At 42.6% G+C, this 23,350-nt stretch overlaps 1 protein-coding gene across 3 annotated transcripts in view; it reads right to left on the minus strand.

Annotated features, from left to right (window-relative positions):
• Window positions 1-23,350, minus strand: part of ARRDC1 (arrestin domain containing 1) — a 699,997-nt gene that overhangs the window by 166,463 nt on the left and 510,184 nt on the right. For all 3 annotated transcript variants that reach the window (XM_086921134.1, XM_086921132.1, XM_086921133.1), the window contains one exon: window positions 12,114-12,290. In XM_086921134.1, coding sequence (XP_086777260.1) covers window positions 12,114-12,290 — 177 coding nt within the window. The remainder of the gene's footprint in view (window positions 1-12,113; window positions 12,291-23,350) is intronic.

Raw genomic sequence — 23,350 nt, forward strand, 5'->3', positions numbered from 1 at the left:
CTAGAGTTTAGCCCGAAGACTGCTCGTATCCACGCTACTAGGATAGCTGGTCTAAGGTTGACTTACAACCAATCACCATAAGGGTCGTTTGGAACGATACATAGTGGTCACTTGAATAGCGAACGCTGCATATCCGGCCAACTTCTCAAATTATCTATTAGTGTAATTGCCATTCGTGATCCACTAGGATCCTGGGGTAGAGTTTAAAGGCATGCAAAGATCAGGCCAGGTGGTTCATCAATACAGAATTCCCTTGGATGTCCAGCCACTCCTCAGCAGAGGGTCCAGGACCCCACACAGCCCAGCTTGTTTCAATACAACATGGTTGTGGTGTTGCATGTGAGCACCTGTACCAGCTTTCCTTTGATGGAGGACAGAAAGCCCAGCAAAGCAAATCGCCCTCTACTCTAACAAGCAGAATTGGAGTAAAGTCAGTGCCAGAGACCAGAGTCAACTGATCTCCACATTTCCTAGGAGGCCTTAACACTGCAGTCCTGTATCACCGTCAGTTGTGGATGGGAACAAGAAAAGGGCCTGCCATTGACCCAATTGTGATCCAATAGTTACCACTGCAGATCTTCTGCAGTTTCACTTTAAATTTGGATACAATCCAACATATGTCCTTGATGTTATGTCCCAAGGAACTTTATGTCCCACTACAGAGCCTCCATCTGAATTCTGGCATGTGCCACCAGTAGGATGCCAACACTCAAAGCTGCCTCAGTCATTTGCATAGAGATCCACGAGAGAGGCTGAAACATCAAGAGCATATCAATATCTTGAACTCTCCATTCCAGGAGGATGTCCTGAAATGATATTGCACCCAGAATGGCTGAGAAGAAAGGGAGCATCTGTGAAGGAGTCTGTTGTGACTTAGGCACATTGATAGTGAACCCCACAATGGTAGGAGATTTGCTTTGTCTGGAGGTGGCTGACCGCTTCCTAGGGCGAATGTACTTTCAACAGCCAGTTGTGGAGGTAGGGAAAGACTGAAAGCCCTGACCATCATTGTGCTGCGATGTGAACACGCAAAGGGCAATGGCGAGCACAAAGGGAGTGCTGCAAACTGAAAATGCTCCTGGCCAACCGTGAACACCTGTGGGCCTCCAGGACTGATATGAAAAACATCCTGCAGATCCAACACCACTCTCTAAAGTCCAGGTGGGGCAGGACCTTGGCTAGCATGAGCATCTTGAATTTGTCCTTCTACAGGAAGGCCCTGAGAGGTTGAAGATATAAAATAGGATAAAGGTCTTCGTCATTCAGCACAAGGAAGTAAGGAAGTAGTGGAAGCAACTCCCAGTTTCTACTTCAGAGGCCAGTACCCTCTCAAGTGCGCATCTGTCCAAAAAGGCTTGCACTTCCTGCTATAAGACAGACATATAATCCACCGTCAGCCACCTGGATGGCTATGGAAAGTATGGTGGCGTAGAAAGGGCACAGCACCTGAGCAGATTTGTAAGATCCACTTCTCTGTCTTGATGGCCTGCAACCCTTGGAGAACGTATCAAATCCTGCCTTCGACGAGGTGGCAGTGTGTAGGCAATGACACACAAAAGTGGTTTCATGAATGCAGCTGCTGGAATGGCAGAGGAATAAGAGATAAATTGTCCCTACTGTGCTCTTTGTCTCTGGGAACCGCAACCTCGGTCGCTAAAATGCTGCAAAGTCTGTTGTGCTGAATGAAGGGTCTGGCATGGACAAAAGGGGAACCCTCTACAGTAGCTATGAAGAGGTCGAAATTACTGGTGGAATTGCCTTCTGAGAGGAGACATGATCATGGAACATGATGTGGCACTGCTCACTTTAAAACTCTCCAAGGCGGAGTGTCAGGTCCTCCCCACACCTGCACAGAGTTACAAGGACAGGTCCACATCCCCAGTGTCAGCATCTCACTGCGCCGGCAAGGGCGCAGTCACAAGAATGCAAGAACAGGCTGGCTGTGCTCTCATGTAGGAGCTGCGCTGGCTGTGGAGGTCTGGGTGCCAGCATCTCATGTTCAGCTGGGGCCTCAAGTACTTAATTGCCTCACCCTCTGAGGGTCAGGCATTGTCCCGCTGTTCACCAGGAGAAGACATGGGGGCTTCTACAACTTTTGCTTCCATTCACAGAATCTTGCAAGACTTCCAGCAAAGGCGGCCATCTTGGGAGGGACCTGCATATAAAATAAGGCTTTGCCCACAGCAAACTGCCAATGTTTTCATGAACAAACCAGTGGTAAGACCTCCCAGTAATTCTGTCAGTGAGTTTGGACATTTTGTGGTCTTAAAGATACCAAATAAGGAGGAGCAGTGATTCAGTTTACCAGCTTGTGCGTTTGGAACAAGTGTCAAGTTCTATGTCCAATTCTTGAAGTTATGACATGCCTGACACACCCTCATTTAGTAGAACTTTGATTTAATAGAAGTCTTATGGTGTTTTTGAGATGAGATAACACATACAGAATTGTGTTTTGCTTACCGATTATTACAGGGTTTTCGTTTTTTTTTTCATTGCCAGTGAAGAAACTAGCGCTTGGTATCCTTCAAGAGCTTTCGGCTCACTAGAACTTGGACTTTTTGGGACAATTATCTCATGTATTATGTAAAAGGTTCACAGCTGATTTTAGATTTACTTCACTAAGATGACATTGAGAGCTTAAAATATAAGTTTACTAAGAGTGTACTAATTCTGCTCTTTGTTTACAGGGTAGCAGTTCAGATTCCTCAATTCACCCTTTCCTCATCCCCATCAGGCCTGTTCGAGGGCTCAGCCCTCAGCTTTCCTACTTCCAGTAAGCTTAGATCACCAGAGGTAGGACAGATTTACCCAAGTTTACTAGATTTGCCACCAGAACCTGGTTTAACCATTACTCAACAATTTGCAAGTACAATTCTTTGCGCTCTCTGGAGTTTGAGTGTAGTGGGAAGGATCAGTTTCCCAATTGAATTTCTTATGTTTCTTCTGTGCCTTCCCAGGTCTCTGACTGTGATGACAACCTGCTTTGGGAATGACATCTTGAACAGGAACTTCATTTTGATTAGGCATAGGTTATTTTTGTGCTTGGCATTGTAGAGACTGGCTTCAAGTTCCAATATAGCTTTCTGTTTCACCTCGGCACAAGTCACCCCAGGCCTAGAGGTCATGGTATGACTGCAGGAGCCATAAACAGACTTTGTGAGTGTGTCACTGACATTTCTTTGCAACAGTTCCTGCATGGCCTAAACCCTGTGGCTTTAGGAGATGACATTTCCCTTGCACATTGTATACATTTTAATGAAAAGCCTAGTAAAAAACACAGGGAGAATCTTCAGATCCATGTATGAAGGAGTGGAAAGAAAGGAAGTGACGTCAGCTCGCACAAATGCGGTTCTGCTAGTCACTTCAAGGAGCACAGCGATGGCAGGGGCATGGAGCTTCACAACGCCAGCGCCCAACAAAGTTGAGAACTGCTTTGGATCCAGTCCGAAACCTAGGGATGATTTCCAAGGTGAGAAAGAAAACAAGTTACTTACCTGTAACTTTAATTCTCCAGTATTGGAAACTTTCATAGATTCACATGCTTGAATCATTTCCCGTAGTCGAGATGGGAGTCCCCGGTATATATAAAAGTAGTTGTTCAAATCACTATAAATCAGAAACCAGACCTCGGCCATCCTAGTTTTGTAACATATCCACCTCTTTTTGTAAAAGAGACCAAATAAAATCAATAACCAATCAGATTAGCCTCACCCAGACCCTCAGATTTTCGTAGCTGTAGTGCCACCGTATAACCATAAAATGCAGAAGGTAGAGCTTTCCCAGGGGAGGAGGGTGGGTGCAAGTGAATGTATGACATTTTCCAATACTGGAGAACTAAAGTTACAGGTAAGTAACTTGTTTTCTTACTCCAGTATTGGAACTTTCATAGATTCCCATGCATGTATCAGAGTAGCTAGCAGTCATGAGCACATTTCATTGCGTATATCAAATTCAACGTAAACAAACAATGCATCAATAAGATTAACACCTTAGCTGCGTGTAAACATCCCTCCCCAGTGCTGCGCTGTCCATTGGAACCAGTGCTGAATGGACGTCCAATGGTCGTGCGCAGCACTGGGGAGGTAGCACTGCTGACGACCGTTGGCCGTCAGCAGCAATTAAGGGGTTAAAGTAGTCAATAAATATCAAGTAAATATCAGTTTAGACTTAATCAATTTCTTATTTCTTTTTTTTTTAGAGCAAGAAGATAATCTCAAAAATCAGAGTAAATAACATATCTGCATGCATTCAGAAATAAGCACTCATATTAAAATTAAACTAAGAATGTGCAAAGAAAGTATACAGAAAAAGGAAGGAGGGAAAGCTCACCGCTATTGAAAGAGGTTCCTCAGGACTGCTTGACCCATTGCAGCGTTGCTGCGCACTGAAGAATCCAAGCGGTAATGTCTTGTGAAGCTATGAGTGCTCTTCCAGGTTGCTGCCCTGCAGATGTCCAGGATAGGCACACCCGCAAAGAAGGCCGTAGAAGAAGAGATTGTCTTCATGGAGTGAGCACTGACCTTCACCTCAAGGGGCTTCCCCGCTGCTTGATGACAATATTTGATAGCGCTTGAAATCCAACATGCAATCCCCTCCTTGGAAAGGGGAAATCCTTTAAGAAGAGCACTGTAAGCCACAAAGAGCTGAGGTGATTTTCTAAAATCCTTAGTTCTCTGAAGATAGAACTTCAGGTAACGAGTAAAGAGATCTTTCAGCCGGAGTCGTAGGCTGAGGGAAAAAACACTTAAGAATTACTGGTTAATTTAAGTGAAAGTCCAAAGATACCTTTGGGATGAACTTGGGGTTGGTAACTGGTATAACGGTTTCATTCTTGAATTGAAGGAAGGGCTCTTGAATGGTGAGTGCCTGTAACTCGCTGACCCTCCTAGTTGAAGTCAAAGCTAGAAGAAGAGTCACCTTCCAAGAGAGGAATTTCAAGTGATTTATGTATCGTTCCAATGGCTGCTTCATGAGCTACGACAAGACCAGATGTAGGTGCCATAGTGGTGGAGGAGGCTTCACTGGAGGAGGCTAGAAAAAGGCCTTTCATTAACTGCTTAACAATCCTTGCCGACCAGAGCAAAGGGCCTCATGATGTTCTCCTGAATCGAGAAATGGCTGCAAAATGAATTTTAATAGATGAATGAGCCAGACCTGTTTTCACCAAAGCAAGAATGTAAGGAAGGATTTCATGAGCCGAGGAAGAGAATGGGCGAACCCCAGAAAAACCTCTTCCACTTCAGCTCGTAAGGTTTGTTTGTACTTGGAGCACAAGCTTGAGAGAGAATGTCTACATTCATTCCGTAGAGAGTTTTACATCGAGAAATTCTCTGTGCTCAGGAGCCATGCCGATAATTGCAGGGATCGGGGTTCCGGATGCAACACTTGACCCTGGGACATTGTCAACAGAGATGGGATCGGATCCAAAGGCACTGGATACTCCAGGGATATAAGAAGACGTTCCGTGAACCAGTACTGGCGAAGCCAAGACAGAGCTATTAGAATCATCTTGCATGGTTCCGTCTTCAACTTCTTGAGAAGCCTTGGGGATCTGCGGGATGGGGGAAAAGCGTAAACAAAGGCACCTGACCATGCCATCGAAAAAGCATTCCTCAAGGATCCCCGATGGTGATGTCATCTTGCGTAGAACTGCATTGCTTGTTCGCCGGAGTAGCAAAGAGATCGATGGCTGGTCTGCCCCATAGACTAAAAATTTCATCTAGAGTCTGCTGATCCAACTCCCATTCGTGGCTGACTGATTGCATTCTGCTTAGTGAGTCTTCGGTCTCGTTTTGTGTCCCTGGGAGATGCTCTGCCTTCAGTGCGACTATATGCAAGATAGCCCATACCCAGACGGCCTGAGTCTCCGCTGACAGCAGACGAGATCTTGTGCCACCCTGCCTGTTGATGTAGTGCATGGCCGTAGTATTGTCTGTTCTTATTAAGACTGATTAATTTCTAATCCTTTGAGGAAAACTTGCAAGGCCAGGCGAATCGCCCCGAGTTCCAGCAAATTGATCAGTAAATGACGATGGTGGTCCAACTACCGCCCACCTATCTGGAGGTCCTGTAGAACCACTCCCCAGCTCTGCAGCGATGCATCTGTTGTGATAATTGGAGGAGCTGGGTTGACCGTGAAGGAGAGACCTTGGAAAATGTTCTCCACCAGAGTCCACCATGAGGTGGCTTCTCTCATTGGTGCAGTCACCGTGATCACATCTTTGAAAGATCTGTCCACCTGTCACCACTGTAAGTCGAGCTCTTCTTGAAGAGGGTGCATTCGTAATCTGCAGTGAGGAATCAGAGCAATGCAGGATGAAATGGATCCCAGAAGGGACTTGTAGAGGCGAACTAGAAGTGACCTCTTTTTTGAAGCAGGTGGGCCATTGATCTTAGCTTTGCTTGCCTTTCCACTGTAGGGAAAGCCTTGTTCTGAGACTAATCCAATATCCAATATGCTCCTAGGAATTAGGCGCTTCTTGAATGGCACAAATTAGATTTTTTTGCATTGAGTGAAAGACCCTGGCTCTTGAACAGCTGTGTACAAGTTGTTACTGACCCCTCGGCTGCCTCTTTGGTAGGAGCCTTTAGCAGACAGTCGACCAGGTAAGGGAAAACCTGGTGCTGATGTTTTCTCAGAAAAGCTACCACCGGGGCTGGCATCTTTGTAAAGACTCTTGGTGACGATCTGACGCCGAAGGGGAGGACCTTGAATTGAAAGTGGTCTTGGCTACTGAGAAGCGAAGGAACTTCCTGTTGGATGGATGAATGGGAACATGCAAATATACATCCCCTAGATCTAAAGTGGCCATGAAATCTCCTGAATTTAAAAGACAAAGAATGTCCTGTAAGGAGACCATTTGGAACAATTGTTTGATGAGATAGGTGTTGAGCTCCCTCAGATCTAGAATAGGGCGCCACTTTTCCACAGTCTTGTGAACCAGAAAGAACCAGGAGTAGAATCAATTTCCCCTCTGCGAGATATGAACTGGTTCTATCGCCTCTTTCTGGAGCATCTGCTGGACCTCCAAATGCAGGAGACAAAGATGTTTGTTTCTGTGGCGCGGGGGCTTGGTTGGAAGAGGATGGACAAACTCCAATGTGCGGCCAAATTGGATGACATTGCGAACCCAACGATCCAATGTTATTCGTTGCCAATCTTGGAAGTACTGCAGTATCCTGCCACCCACAGGTGTTACATGAGGTGGAGGAACAGTAGACAGAGCCAGGCAGCCGCTATTGGCGCCTAGAGTACTCCTTCCCCGGTCGTCCTGCTCGTCCTCGGTTCGTGGAACTGGAGTAAGAGGAGGACTGATCCTGCCGCTAGTTATATTGAGGCCGGTAGGATTGCGACGCAAGCGTATACAAGGAGTACCGGTATTGCTGGTATCCTCCTCTGTATGAGGGAAGACCTCTACCTCTTGCACCCTGAAAGGGGACCTTGCGGTATTGCAGTGTCCCTAACGAACATGCAGTGTATGTGTCTTTTTTAATGCCCAGTGGGGCATCGCCTATGTTTGCCGAAGAGCGCTTCACCATCAAAGGGAAGATCTAAAATCTTGTTTTGCAGCTCTGGTCTGAACAAGGTGGCACAGAGCCATCCTTGGCGTCGTAGAACTGCTGCTCCAGCCAGGGAACGGATTGCAGTTGTTGCAATATCCATTGCGCAGTAGATTACCTCTGATGAGGCTCTCTCTCCTTCTTGGAGAATCTTTTGAGCTTCTGCCTTGCTGTCCTCAGGCAGTTGGTCTAAATAGGGGGGAGAGGTCACAACACATCTGGGGTCGAAGCGCCCTAAGATGGCTAAGGCGTTAGCTGCTTTGACGAGCAGACTGGACATCGACGAGAACCTCTTGCCAGCATTGTCCAAGCGTCTGCCTTCCTTATCTGGAGGCGTTGTTAAAGGTGCCGCTGGATTTCTAGATCTCCTCTGTGCTGCCTGTAAAATAACAGAGTCTGGCTTTGATTGGCTCACCAGGCAAGCCGGGCGGTCCTCCGGAGCCTTGTATTTCTTTTCTAAACAAGGAAGCACCGGGACTACCATACCCGGGGTCTTCATCACCTTGAGCCCTTCTTCCCAAACGTGACCAACAATAGGGATTGTCCACGTGGATCTTTTAAAAGGCTCTTTAAAATCGTACCGGAAACATTCAGACTGTACAGATGGCATAGGCAAATCCAACCTTTTAGCTGCGCTTTCCAACAAATTATGGAAACCACCAATTTTCCCAGGTGGAGAATCCACAGGCAGCGGAGAAGGGGAAGCAGGAGCAGGAAAAATGTAATCATCCCATTCTCTATCTGGATCTGGAAGGTCAGCCTGATCCTGGTCCTCATCCGAGGTGTCAGCATGGACCTGAGGAACTGAAGGCAGTGGATCCACTATCAATTGAAGTGGAGGTGGCAGTAGCCGAAGCGTGGAAGGCCTTGCTGGCGGGAGAGCGGTAACTGAAACAAGCTCCTGTACCGGAGATGGTGTTGGAAACCTCATACAGATCATTTCCTCCCGATAACCTCAATGATAGTCTTGGAGGATCATACTCCTGCTGGTCATCATACCCTTCCTGAGAATCCAAGTCCTGGCACTGAATGTGTAGTTCAGAAGGGCTAGGAGCATAGCCATACAGACCTTCATCCTCGTCTAGAAGGTGGTTAGGCAGAAGAGGAGTCACTTTGCTTGGGGAAGTGATCTCCGGAGTAATGTGACGGTTTCTGATGGTTACAGCAGAAATTGTATCCATAGTTGACGAGGTAGTCGACGGTGTCTTCAACAATGTAGATGTTGTCATTGACTGTCCCGTCGATGATACTATAGTCATGACCGTCAAGGCAGTAGTCGCTACAGTAGTCTGAATCACAGCCGTCGACATCCTCATCGAAATTGTCAACGATACCGTCGACATTTTCGCCATGACTGATGACGCCGCATCAGACTTCCCCACTGTCGACGATGAAGATAAGGAGACTCTCGTCGACGATCCCGTTGGAGTCAAAGAAGAATGAGGAGATTTTACCTTCTCGCTACATGTTGACGAAGACAATGACTGTTTCTTCGTTGACGCTGTCGTCGGCGGAATTTTCTTCACATGTTTATCGTCAGAGGAACAGAAGAGGGCTTTTTGAAGTCCTTTTTTCTGTGAGAAGATGGAGGAACAGAGCTAGACTTCCTCACTGCAGTCTCCCCAGTAGAAAGTCCTTCCCTCTCCTTTACACCTCGGTGAGCAGATTTGTCTGGACGTTGCCTGTCAGACCCCAGTGAGGTCTTTTTCGAGGCTTTCCCAGGACAGTTTGCAGAAGAAGAGTCTGATCTCCCCCTTTTGAGAGATCTTCTAGAAGACGCAGCTAATGACCTAACAGTCGTCGCTGAAAACAGGCTCACTCCTGGATTTCAACTTCTGAAGCCAGGTCAGGAGACGACTCTCAAGGTCACTCAAGGTCTTGGTTGAAAAAGTACGGCATATCTTGCAATCCTTGGCCTTATGATCTGGATACAGGCAATAGATGCATTCCTTGTGAGGGTTATCTACATAAAGCCTCTTTTTAGAGCAGGTGGCACAAGCTCTAAAAAGGCCTTTTTTTCTCCTTCACAGACATGTTGAATAAAGATGAAGAACCAACATGAAGAAAAGCTCTTGAAAAAACTCTAGTAATAGAAGTAACAGGAAAAAACTGAGCAGAGCTCAGTGGAGACTTCCTAGCATAACATGCGGTAGAAAATCTGAGGTTCTCTCAGGAAGTTTCTACAGGGTGAGGCTAATCTGATTGGTTATTGATTTTATTTGGTCTCTTTTACAAAAAGAGATGGCTATGTTACAAACTAGGATGGGCCTAGGCTTAGTTTCTGATTTGAAGTGATTAGTAGTACTATTTTGATATATACACCGGGGACTCCCATCTCAACAATGGGGAAAGATTCAAGCATGGGCATTTATGAAAGTTCCAATACTGGAGTAATCTGGGGTTAGAGGTATCCATCAGAAATAGATATACATACAAATACTGTTCCCAAAGTGGTACACTCTTCTAAAGGTGATACCATTCAAAGTAGAATACACACAGCCAAATTCTATGCTGATCGCTGGGTTTCGTGTGAGGATAGACCGCTTCTAAATGATTAGTTGTACGTGCAATCTTCTATGGTAGGGTAGTTGTCCAAATTTGAGAGGTATTGAAAATAGACTGTCACCCAAAGGGCATCCGCTGGTAACCTACAAGTCAAGGACAGTTCCAAATGTTGGAGGCCCAGACAGTGTCTTTCTTAAGAGGAATAGAAGAAAACTTTTTAGAAGTTACTTGATCCTTCACTAAAGAAACTTCAGAAACAGCATCATTAACTTTAACAACTTGTCCCCTTATTTCACTAACAAATTTCTCAGATTGTTCAATACCTTTAGCGATATTATCTACAGCACTTAAGGATGATTCAGTACCCATCCATAGTCTTTCTTGAATTTTCTTGCTTTTAGTTTTCATCATAATCTGATCCCTTAAAACCTGCTCAAAGTAAATAGTTTCAAAAGCACAAGATCCCGCTAAAGTGAGTTAAGTAGCCACATAGTCATTAATAGACGCATCTACCTTTTGTGCACGAGAATACAATTTAAACCTTTCCTTGACAGTGTTGATTTTCCTACCAAATCTAATACTCATTTGTTCAATAGCAACATCGTAAACATTGGTATATCCGGAACCTTCAATGGGTGGCAAATTTGCAAATTCTTTCAAACCTGCCCCTCCTAAACAGTGCTTTAAAAGTCCAAGTTTTCTCTAAGGAGAACAACCATCCTCTTCTAGTCTAGAACGTCAACATAAGCCATTAACATTGGATACCACAACTTCCAATCCATCTTAGGTTCGCCAGCTACTGGCAAGAAGTGTGGGGGTGCTACGATATTAGACATGACTAGAGTACAATAGATAAAAAAAAAAAAAATAATAAGCACTAAACTGTACCTGTAAGCATTTACTCTAACAAAATGGTCCAAATTTACACAACGTAATAGCAAAATTAAATAGTCAATGGCTTTGTAAATATCTGAAAATGAAATAGGTTATTGAAATAAATAAATTAAAATAATAAAAGAAGTCACCGAAGTCTGTTTAGTTACAAATTACAGCACTTAGCTCTGTAAAGTTTCAACTGTAGTACTCGATTGGCAAAGTCTATGTAGTTACAATTTGCAGCACTTAGGTCTGTAAAGCTTCCACTGTAGTACACGATTGGCAAAGTCTATGGCACAACATGAAAAGAAATCAATTGGATGCGCTTTCCATGTGGGCAAGAAAAAAAAAATACGAGATTACACTTAATGAGAAATAGTAACGCGTTGCTATGATAACGAACGCTAACACAATCACGTCACAACGTGATAGGATTCCCAGTGTGCATCGCGCTATGACGTGTGGTGAAAGTTGAGATCTCTTCATGCAAAAGAGAACAGCTCGAGCACACATCGGTGAGTAATTCAAACTAAAACAATGATGCAGCAATCTAGAGAATGAAATTTGAGGCAATATAAAATCCAAAATGGTAGAAAAACTCAGACAAACTGATTGTAAATGCAATTCCTTAAATTGCAATGTCTGACTAACAGCAACAAATTTTGTAAGTCACATTCCACCGCCGAAAAACTTCAACACAACAGACTTGCATTTCATTCAAATCTTGGTAAAGCAAAACTAGTACCATGAAGCACTTCAAACTGCCGCAGTCATAAATAATCACAGACCAGCCGCAGGTGCAATCAATACACTTGTAGAATATGGTACATGTTATAAATCGATACCCATAGGCCCTTATTTTCCAAAAGAGGTTCCATACAATTCCAGAAACAGCCGCTGGTGCTATCAGAGCAGGCAGTAACATTAATTCAATGCCCCAACCATCTGTGTGGAATCCCCATGGAATAGAATTCCAGTCACATACTCATACCATAGATATACTTATATTGGAACACCACAATAAGCAGTATTTGCAGTGGCTTCACACTGAATGTTGAATCAATACAAACAAAAACAGAGCTAAAACTCCCAAATGCCCTGTGAGTTTCTGTTAAAATATAAATAAAATAAATATGAGGTTTAAACAAAAAAAAAAACAACGTTTAACTCACTTGGATATAGTAGTCAATGTGAATGAGATTGCAACCCTGAAGGACAGACTGCGGCAGCGCTGGAACTAAGATCTGCTCCTTCCACTCTGCATGCTTCCAAGCCTTCACTGCAGATCCCTCAACTTCCGCAATTGTCCGAAGGTCATATATTGATCTCTTGGATTTATAGGTCACTTTCTGCACAGGAGGGAAAAAAATAATCAGACAATAAGTGACCAGAGTTAGCCAATAAAGACAATCAAAAGAAGAAATGCATTATGGATTAACTACAACGATGGCTACCTGGCTAGATACAAAATAGGATAATTAGACACAGAAACCTAGCAAAACTCTGCTATGATAAGCCCTTCTCAGGTCACCTTGCTTTAGAGGTGCGATTTAAATATAGAGATATTAAGTAGATTGCTGTAGAGATAAGATTTAAATATAGTGATGTTAAATAGATAAGCTAGGCCTCTACAGCCTGCTCAACTTCCCGCCTGTTGAAGTACCACATATGCTACCTTAGAATTCACTAGCTTTTGCTGATATTTTACCTAAGTGCCTGTGTCTTCTAGACAGAAGACACTAAAGTGGAGTCAGGAGTCGGCTTGTAAGCTTAGTGATGGCTGGGGTGGAGGATCTTACTCAACATCCTGATGAGAATGTCTAGCCTGCAACAATAGCCTCCTATGAGGTTTCAGGGATAGATGAAGTATTTCTGGATAACACCATTACATTGGCCAGTCTGAAGCAAACTATATCATTGCCATCTTGTAGAGCACCAAAGGAAGAAGGCATTCTCATGGCTGAGGGTCTGGAGGCCAAGATATGCCATTTGTGCATTCTTGGAAGTAGCAACCAAGTTGAAACGTGAAGTTCCCCAAACTTCAAAGACTACGCATGCTCTTCAATGAGGTGCCAGATGAGCTTGCCTGCTTTCCATTCCTGAAGGCCTGGGAGATGCCACAGCCCACTGCCAGATTGCTGCACGTCCTTGCTGACTCCGATTGACCCAGGTTTCTTGAGATACTGCATTTTTGTTTTATATTAGGTTTGAAGAAGAATGGATGATGCATATATGGATGCACAAAAGGATTTTAGGGCCAGATGATTGCTTGCAACTCCAAAATATTGATGCAATGATGTGATAGTCACCTCTGACTAAGACCCTTACAATGAGCAGAGATTTTTTCCATGAGTCCCATCCCTTTGATAGGGATATACATGTTCATAAAACTCCTTGAAACAACCTCCTCTCCTTAGTTCACCAGAAAAAGAGAGGATTTGATACTTATATGAATTCTTTCACCCTAGTTCGCTCTTGACATGGACCATTTATCTTCTAGGTATTCTCAAAAAGAACGCATGTGTAGCCTGGCAAGAGAGTAGCCAGAAAGTCCCACATGAAACATGCCTCTACTCACACTTAGCAAATGAGGTAAGCAAACACTACCCTCCCTTAGGAGACTTACCAGTGCCCTTTAATCATTTATCGATCCATATATAAATCCCTTCTTTCTTGCTTCCACCCATCAATTTGTCCACATATCCATACTTTCGCAAATCCATCCTTTTACTTCTCTATCTTTTAATTCCTCATGAGTCCACTCATTCGCCTTATAATCTTTCAATCCTTCTGCTCTTTCATTCATTCTCACCTTTCCCCCTATAGATCTTTTTATCCTTATATCCTACTTTTCACCTTTTCTTCCATATTGCTTTTTACCTTTCCTTCCTATCATTAATTTCCCCCATTCTTTCATTTCTCCTATGAAATTCAGGAGGCCGTGATGCTCATGAGAGGGGACACTTATCACCATTGGCAAAGGTGTCATTTTCAAGACTCGAATCTTAATTCATACAGATCAAAGTCTGTCTCTGAAGGAAACACCAAAGTTGTGTTTAATACTGTACCAAAGTATTGGATGACTTGCACTGGCTGTAGAAAGGATTCTGAGCAAATTATCATTAGATCCAGGTCAATGAGTAAATTTACAGTTGATTGAAGATGTTATAAGAAGTTTGATGCTGAGCATGCCTTCACCAGTCAGGAGTCCAGATAGAGATAAAAGTAAGATGTTACTTGTTGTGGTGCCACTGCCACTCCAGTGCAACTTGAGAACAATCATGGGGCTCATTTCAGACTGAATGCAAGACTCTATATTGGCATTATGAATGCCCAACCCAACCCAAAATATAACAGACTGTGTGTGATGCTTGAAAATTTAGGCTGTGAAAATATGCATTTTGAAGGTCTATGTATGCCATCTAGTCTCATGGATGTAAATCTGGGACGATCTGGTGAACTGCCGACATTGGCAACTTTTCTATTATAATCCACTTTTGTTGGCATACTTCAGTACTAAAATCTCATCAATATTCTCAACTTGGGATTTTCTTTTTTTGTCATTAAAGGGTTATGTACGTGTCTTTTTTCAGGTGTTTTGGAACCTGCGCTACATAATTACCATTCTATATTGGGCCTGGGTAAAGTCTGCTTTTCTCCAGAACAAACAACATCAAGGTTTCTGCTTAAGTTTATTTGATGTATTCATCAGCAGGTGCACCAAAGAGAAAATGGTATATTGAAGATTTTTTTTTTGCACCTGTGTGAGAGGTTTGGAATGATAGGGGAGGAGATGCAGAAGAGCGGGGGAGGGACAAAGGAAAGGGGAGATGAAAGGAGAGAGAGAACAGGTGAGTGGGAAGGGAAGAGCAATAATGGGAGATTAAGCGAGAGCAGTAGAAAGACTAGGAGGTGGGTCAAAGCTAGGAAGAAGCTTCTTGAGAAAGTCCATGACATACATCACAAACTGACAGATCTGTATAGTCCTTGTCAGCGTATACAGACTACATTTAAGGAAAGCATATTAACTTTAACACTTGTCTTTCTGGTTCTGCATTGGAAGAGCAATGTCTAGCCGCTAGCATTCCATAATGTTTGGTTGTACTTTTCTCTGATGGTGGTAGAGGTAGCAAACTACACAGAAGTAGCGGATGCCTGACAGACTCTTCTCTATGGAGTACATCATATCCCGTCCCTGTTTTGAAGCAGCCTAAAATGAATTTGTTATGAGGAGGAGCTTTTACAACGAAGAAGTGAATACATCCCCATGGTCTGGTTTCCTTTTCCATGCTCCTCTTTTAGTGGCTTTATGAACGAAGGAGCAGAAAGGTGTAGATGATAGTTGCTTACAAACTGTATACTAGAGCCTTTGTTGGTCTTACTTGAAGCTTTGAAAGCAGTGAGGGCTTAACAAAGACATAATATTGGTCACATACACAGAAGACTCCCCTTAACTCAGGAAATACAACATATGAGAACAATCTGGTGTTCTTGCCAAGTATAAACGTAAGCCCATGACAGTCAGAATAACTATATTTACATGGAGGAGTTGCTCTGTTAGGTGAATTGCATCCTGGATTTACAGGGTGTTTACTAAATGTTCATGTATGTCTGCTCTTTTTCCGTTTAAAGTGGCTATTACTTTTGTCATGACAGGCAGAGAAAGTGGAATAGCTATGTTGGAAAATTTGGGATAGCTGCAGAAGTCACTGGAGCTGCTGGGATAGATGGACTCACTGGAACTGTTGAAAGCTGGAAATTGTTCTCTGCTGTAGGCATGGACAGTAGTTTGTCCAAGGGATTGGGCTTCAGCAGAGGGGAATGTTAAGCCCGTTCTTAAAGATCCAGAGGCACTTTGAACTTTCTGGGACCTCAACTCCCGGCATACCACGCGCCTGGAAGTGCCACCGGGTCTGGACTCGCGTCGGCGTCGCATAAAGCAGCACCAGGGCTCAAGCGGTGCGGGAGCCTGTTCTTACAGATTTAGAGGCACTTTGCGGCCTCCACTCCCAGCATACCAGACGCCTGGAGGCCCCAATGCGTCTTGACTCGAGCTAGAGGCGCATAAAGCAGCACCAGGGCTCCCGTGGAGCAGGACACATGCGGGCCAAGGGCAGGCCCACCTGCGCCCGTCCGTGGCAGTACAAGGCTGGGCTGGGCATTCCCCTTGGTTCAATTGGAGCGGCTAAGTACCGGTAAGGAAATAATTTATTCTCATTGCCCTCTACGAATAAAACTAATTGTGGGATAGTGGGTAAAAGGAAACTACCACCCATTACTGGGTAGCCGCCTACGAAAAACGTACCCATTACTAAATATCTGAAAAATGCTATGGGGTTGATCAATAATGAGATTATTCAAAGTTGAGGAGTGATTGGCGGCCACAAAAACAGCATTGGGTGCTGCACTAAAGGAGACTGGAATACAGCGTGGGCCAGATTCACCACTATTAGCGAGAACCAGGACTGAAAAGGAACCTGTTACAGAGGTACATGGTCCCTGTGTAAATAAAGAGGTTAATGTTCCGAGAGTGTCTATCCCCTGTATTTCAACAACCCCTCTGGATATAATGGTACTATCTAATAACTCAGACTTGGTTTCCCCTTCAGGCAAAAAGTTGAAACAACAATTACTGACAACCATTGTACCTTCAGTAAAACAGATAGTAAATGTTAAAGCTAAGCCAAAGAAAAGGAAAAAAATCCTGGGGTAGCAAAAGGCATGAAGGCCTGCGAAACTACTAACCATGTGCAAAACCTTGAACCGCTTTTAAAAATTGCACTGTAAAATTGATAACATTGCGCGACGCCCGATTTCGGAAATTAAATTATTGCAAAAGGATGTTACCTACTGAACAGATCTGGTCACAGAATTATTACCACTAAAATCTACGCACAAGGAAACCACTGCAAGCAAATCATTTGTGAGGCCAAAAGAAGGACTAAGCACCCCAATTACCATTGGCAAAACCCATCCGAAGCCGATATCATCATCAAAGACTCGCCCTGAAAAACAACTTGTGGCAGAATCCAGGGCCAAGGCTAGCAACATTAATCCCCTAAGGACTATTGATGCTAATCCAGGGATTAAAGCGAGCAGGACCTTACGATCCACAAACTTAAGTGAGGCCTCACTCCATCTACCACCCCAGGCAACTCCTTATGTCATCGTCCTGAAAAACATCCCGAAAATTGAGGATAATAACATAGTCATGGGAGACTTTGAAAAACCAGGTTGTGTACTGGTTTTCTTCAAAGTCTAATTTTGACACTAATTTATTACATCAGAACATTATAATAAGAAGAGTGAACTGGGTGGGCAGCACCAGAAACGTATGCAAGGGAGATTGGTTGTTAATTTCCGAAGCAGGGACTTGGTAGGGTCCCTGATGGAAAAACTTTTAAACAAAGCCGTTGAGCCTTTTTTCCAACAGGATGAGTTCATAACTGCTGTCCCACTTGGATATTTATAGGCCTAGAAATGAGTCCATACATACTAAAGTGAACACTCACCACAGCTTCGATCCATTTTCAATAGATCCCTCACATAACAGGTTTGCCCCCTTAAGAGGTTGTAGTGAAACCGACTGACAGAGGGAGAACGCTGGTTGAGCAATAGTCTGTAATAAGGACTATATTTGCACCGGTAATACAAAAAGAGTGGACACTAGCCTACCAACACAGGGGCTTTCAACTATCATGTCCTGGAATGTTGCAGGGGTAAAAAATAAGTTAAAAGATGGGGAATGGCTAAAAAGGATACAGGATTGCGCATTCATTTTGATGCAAGAATCCTGGCATACTAAACCCTTTTTTTAATAGTTTCAAAACGATTTCTACACAAGCCATCCCTTCTAGGGTGGGGAGAGCTAAAGGCGGCTTAGCTGTCTTAATTTCAGTAACCTCACCAATAACACTAGGGAAAGCCCATACCTCGTCACAGTTCTATCAGTTTTTGTATTTTTGTTCTGAGGGGAAACAGTCTATTATTGTAATACATTTTTATAACAATATTTTTGATAGTACAAGACATAGGGTAATTAAGACTGTAAAGAAGAAGAATTAGATTACTTTTTAAAGGGGGTGGGGAGATTATTTACTCATTTGGGTTGCTGATTTTAATTGTGAAAAGTGTAAAATTTTAACTGGAGAACAATGCGGATACTGTCATGTAGTTCCTATATACACTACACAGGATTTGCGTGTTTGAATATCAAACTGTGGGATTGGTGGCAGACTGGTTCCGTTCAACCCCACAGGATAGGTTAGCCTTTCTGTATCAGCTAGCTCACAGTGCCACTAGAATCTCCTCTTATTGGGGAGAGAATAGTTATTGGCAACCTCGGAACATGACAACCCTAATCACTCAGAATCGTGAAAACAATATACTACCTTTGGCTCAGTCACTCGTGCTCACTTAGTTTATCTCAGAAATATACAGACTAAACAGGCTGGGCGTTTTCAATAGGAATTTATTGAGCAGTTGTTATTCTAGTGTAGACTAGATGAGCTGCAACAACCATTAGACAGTAGCAGAGATATAGTATTAGCAGTACTACAAAAATAAAGGGATGGTACAGTTCTACCATTTTGCAGTAATCATGAATATATAAAAGTACATCAAATACATGATAACCAGTGCGTACTTCTACGATGCTTCTCTAACTAGATGTACCTAAATGTAACTAGCATCTGTGTTGGTGTAATGCAAAGAATCCTTCTAGGATCTAGTTGACGCCCTTGCTGAAAATGAAAGAATATGGGACCCCATCCTGGTCTCGAGTTGGACACCCCGCGACGGATGTTCGACCACTGCGAGCTAGAGCGTCTGCATGCAGGAACCTCAGCATCTCTGGTCAGTGTATCAGCTGGGATGTCATATTCTCGTCTGTCTTTCTAAAGCAAGATGTGAAATATATATATATATATATATATATACCCACAGGTCTCCCCAGGGGTCCTACCTTGCTGTGTTACTGTGTCGGCCTAGAGGATGATGTTTGGCCTGATTTTCATACATATATATTATACAGGAGATGGCACTCCTGCTGTGTTTCCAAGAAACCTCATGCATAATGTAGGAGATTCGAACTAGGGAAAACCGGTGTTCTGAATGCAGTGTCGAATGTGGGTAAAAGGTCAGTGCCTATGAACCGTGATGTATGTAATGTAGGGAAGAATATAGGTGAAAGGTTGCGTTGTTACCTGCGCCTATACAAGGCACCTATATGGAATATAACAATACTGCAACCAATTTGGTGACCCAATTCTTCACTTCCCACATAATACCTATGGGGAAGCCATCAATTCTACTAATTACTAATATAACTTAGAAATCATGGAACCGGGTGAACATGGTGAGACAATCTCAAAAAACATACAAAGGGGCAAGATCTTACTCGACCATTGACTCGAACATTGACCACATTATTGTATCAGGGAATTGTAAGGGCCTAGTGGAAACGTTTTTCATTCATGCAAGGCTGTTTAGCGACCATCACCCGCTAATCTTGATCTTTAAGCTAAGCCTGCCTCTGCAAGAAAGGGGGAAGGCAGCCGATTTAGACACGGAAACACATGGTAGTAATGGACTTTCTATTAAATGGTCGGGTGTGAACCCAACTACATTTATGGAAAACTTGATAGGGAAAAAACAAAAAGACATTAACATCTGTTAGGATAGTTCTTCTTTAAACATAGATATTGTAATTGCTTTTTACAATATCATGACTGAAATTGCTGGGGATTTAAAAACGAAAACGAAAAATAGTGACCACATTCCCAGATGGTTCGATCAGGAGTGTTCAAAGATAACTAGGGAACTAAAAACAGCCCTAAAAGCAAGACCCAGGGATGGTGAAAGGATTAGCTCCAAGAGGTAAAATAATATACCCTGAATTTACGGAAAATAGAAATCCGAGAGAAGGCTTGGGAAAAATTGATTCAAGCTGCAGAGATATGTGATGCAGTTTAAGGATACAACAGTGGCAAAAATAGATACTCTAGTAACACCTGATAAATGGACAATGCACTTTGAGTGTATTTTTAATACGTGATTGCCATGAAAAATGGTAACAGTAATCCTATTTTACCACCAATCACTTTGGGTGAAATTAAAAACGCCTTAAACAAAAGTGCAAATGGTAAAGCTGCAAGACCAGACGGGGTACCTATTGATGTTTTTAAATATAACATAGATTTTTGGTCACCGATTTTATTAAATGTTTGTAATGCCACCATAGGAGGAGTGTTACTAGCAAAGTGGGTCGAAAGCATAATTGCACCTATTTTTAAAAAAGGCGAAAGAGGGAAGGCTAAGTGCTTCCGCCCCATATTCCTTCTTGATTCTACATCCAAATTGATGGGCAGAATAATGTTGGGAATACTGGAAAGCTGGGTTATCGAGAACAATATCCTAACTGAGGCTCAGTATGGATTTAGAAGGGGTATCGGGACGGTGGAACAATGTGTAAACCTTGAGCTATTAATAGGGAAATGCACCCTAGCTAAGGAAGGTCAGCAACAACTCTGCTTTGTCGACCTTACCAGTGCTTTTGACCTGGTCAACCATGCCAAATGATGGCAAAACACTGGAAGGGCTGGGAGCTCCAAATTACATTGTTTATTTATCGCAGATTTACACTTTTTTTTTTTTTTTTTTTTTACTTCTAGAGTACGGTTTGGCACAAAAGGCGAATGTACCCCCGATTTTAGAGTCACCCAGGGGATACGACAAGGATGTGTTTTAGCGCCCTTTTATTCTACTTATATATTAAAAATGTTAATCTATTCTTACAAAACGTAAGTGTTGATGCCCCAAGAGTCGGCACACAGGCCACCCTAGTGCACTGCAAATGGTCTACAATGTTCAATAGAAAAATTCACGCAATTCATGAATGAAAAAGAATTACAGTTGAGCCGTAGCAAAACTTTTGTCATGACTTACGGGAAACGTAGAGTGAAGAACAGGCAACATGATGTGGGAGGTGCCCAAATAAACAGAGTAACATCCTTCACTTACTTGGGAATTATTTTTAATAGGAATGGTACCTGGGGCGCACACATTGACCCATGTAAGTTGAAATTGTTGCGATTATGCGAGGGAAACTTTAGATTCTCTACAAAAATAGGCAACAAACCGGTACAAGAAATCCTTACTCTGTATAGGAGTAAGTGTATAACAGGCGCATGCTAAGGGGCAGCTGTATGGGAGAGGACTAACAACCCTGTTATAAACTCAGGAAAACAAATTTCTAAAAAGGATGTTGGCAGTCCCAAGTTCCACTGCCTCATACATAGTTCACAAAGAGCTGTGCGCATTTTATATTGGCGATCTTATAAGCACTGCAGCACTTACATTTTGGCATGAAATCTGGACGAAAGAGGAGACTAAGTTTACTAAGGGTATAATTATGGATTGCCTTGCCCTGGACCATAGCAGGAATATCCCCTGGTTAGAGTATATTCATAACCTTTTAAAAGATTGTAAGGTGGACCCTGATCTTCATGATCCATTCTTCATCCAGAATTATAGCAAAAGAGACAAAGACCGGGCTAGTCACTTTTAGGGAATGTGCAAGAGCTGATGAAGCTGGTTTAAAACAGAGTGTCAAATATGACTGAGCGCCCACTATTGATGGGCATTCAACCATACCTTATTTCGGTAAGAAATATTCAGTATAGATTTAATCTAACCAGGCTAAGGTTGGGCTTCTTACACTATCTAATAGCTTTCCCTAGATCGGGAAAGTGGAGTCATAACCTTCCAAATTGACCTTGTGACAGAAAGTCCCCTCAGTCCACGTTGCATTTTATTCTTTTTTGTAGTTTTTATTGGGACATTCGGAAATCTGTGTTAAAAACACTTTATTTAGATAATAACATATTATAACAAACATGCTTTTAACTATATCTGTAGTTTGGAAAACGATAAAGGATAATTCTCATTTAGAAGCCTTAACAAATGAAAAACATGATGTTTGAGCACTTGAAAGGATTATATTTCTCATCTTAGTCATTGCCTTGCACTTTATGACGTAAGCACCTTTTTTTATATAAGCTAAATTAACATGAAAAATGCAACATGCACTGTCCCCAGACCATGATGCATGGTTCTTATAAATTAATTTTTTTATAGGGTAATGATGTTTTTAATATCTGTATGGTTTAAAATGTTTCTATATGCTTATTTTATGAATGTTTTATCTTAATTCTGTAACGACAAAATGTTCTTGTATTGTTAATCGTTTCTTTGTTATAAGATAGTAACTGTGACTGATATTGGCGTAGTAACTTGCATAGAAATTGTAGATAGAATGCCTGTACGCAAGAAAAATCTCTTTAGCATAATTTTAATGATTACTAGGGATGTTATCCTTTTTTTAAAAATTTAGAATGGTTTTATGGTTGTATATTCTGCACTGAATAAAGCGTGATTGACTTGACTTGAATGTTAAGCACCCTCTTCCATCTCCTGGCCTTCTTACTAAATGTCTGGGACTGCCACAGAAATTGAAGGCTTTAGCAGAGGTTTTTTTATGCAGGGTGGAATTATGCAGGATGGAAATCGACATGGAGGTGTACTACAACATATAACTGGAGGTCCTGGATATCCGTGTAATAGTGCCTTGATCATAAGTACCACAATGTGGAGTGTCTTCAACACTGAAAATCGTGACTAGGTCAAAGAGTGATAATGATCTGAGGGGAGTTCTAGGCATCCCAAAAGGGAATAGGTGTGCAGATTTGGTTGCATTCAGGACACATGGGAGTGAAGGATCCCATACCCTGATGACCACAAAATAAACAAAGTCCATCAATCGTGGACTGACTTTCCCTTCTGTTTTGGAAAACAATGTTATCTTTGGATAACCCTCACCCACCAGGGTTTCTCCATGGTGGCATGCTTCATCATTTGGTCTTTCCCCTTTCACTGAACAGGGCGTGCCGGGCTGTGACCTGTGAGTTAAGTGGGAGCACTTTTTGATGTCATTTTTAATAGATGAAAAAAGATGTAAAGAAATAGGAGTGGGGGCTTCTGAAAAATTCAAATATACCTGTCTAGTAGGAAAAATTATTTTATTCGTACCTTTAGCTGGTATGATTAAAAAACGGGGGGAGGAAGTGAAACTCCATGGAATTAGGTTCCTGACCAAGGATTACTACTCCCTAATTCCACTCCCGTCAACACTTAAGTTGTGAAGCAACTAAATGCTGAAAAAAGTAAATATACATACAGCACCGTTTTGGTGTTATATCTGGAAGATCTGTACTAATATGAAGTGAAAGTTAGTCTGCTAGAGCTCCTGGCCATCTTACACATATTATAGATCTATATTGCGATCACAGAAAAACAATTCTGTTTTCCAAATCAGAAGTGAAAGTCAAGTCCAGGATTGACGTACGGGCCT

This window comes from Lissotriton vulgaris, chromosome 5 (genome assembly GCF_964263255.1).
Source record: "Lissotriton vulgaris chromosome 5, aLisVul1.2, whole genome shotgun sequence".
In the NCBI taxonomy this organism is placed as follows: domain Eukaryota; kingdom Metazoa; phylum Chordata; class Amphibia; order Caudata; family Salamandridae; genus Lissotriton; species Lissotriton vulgaris.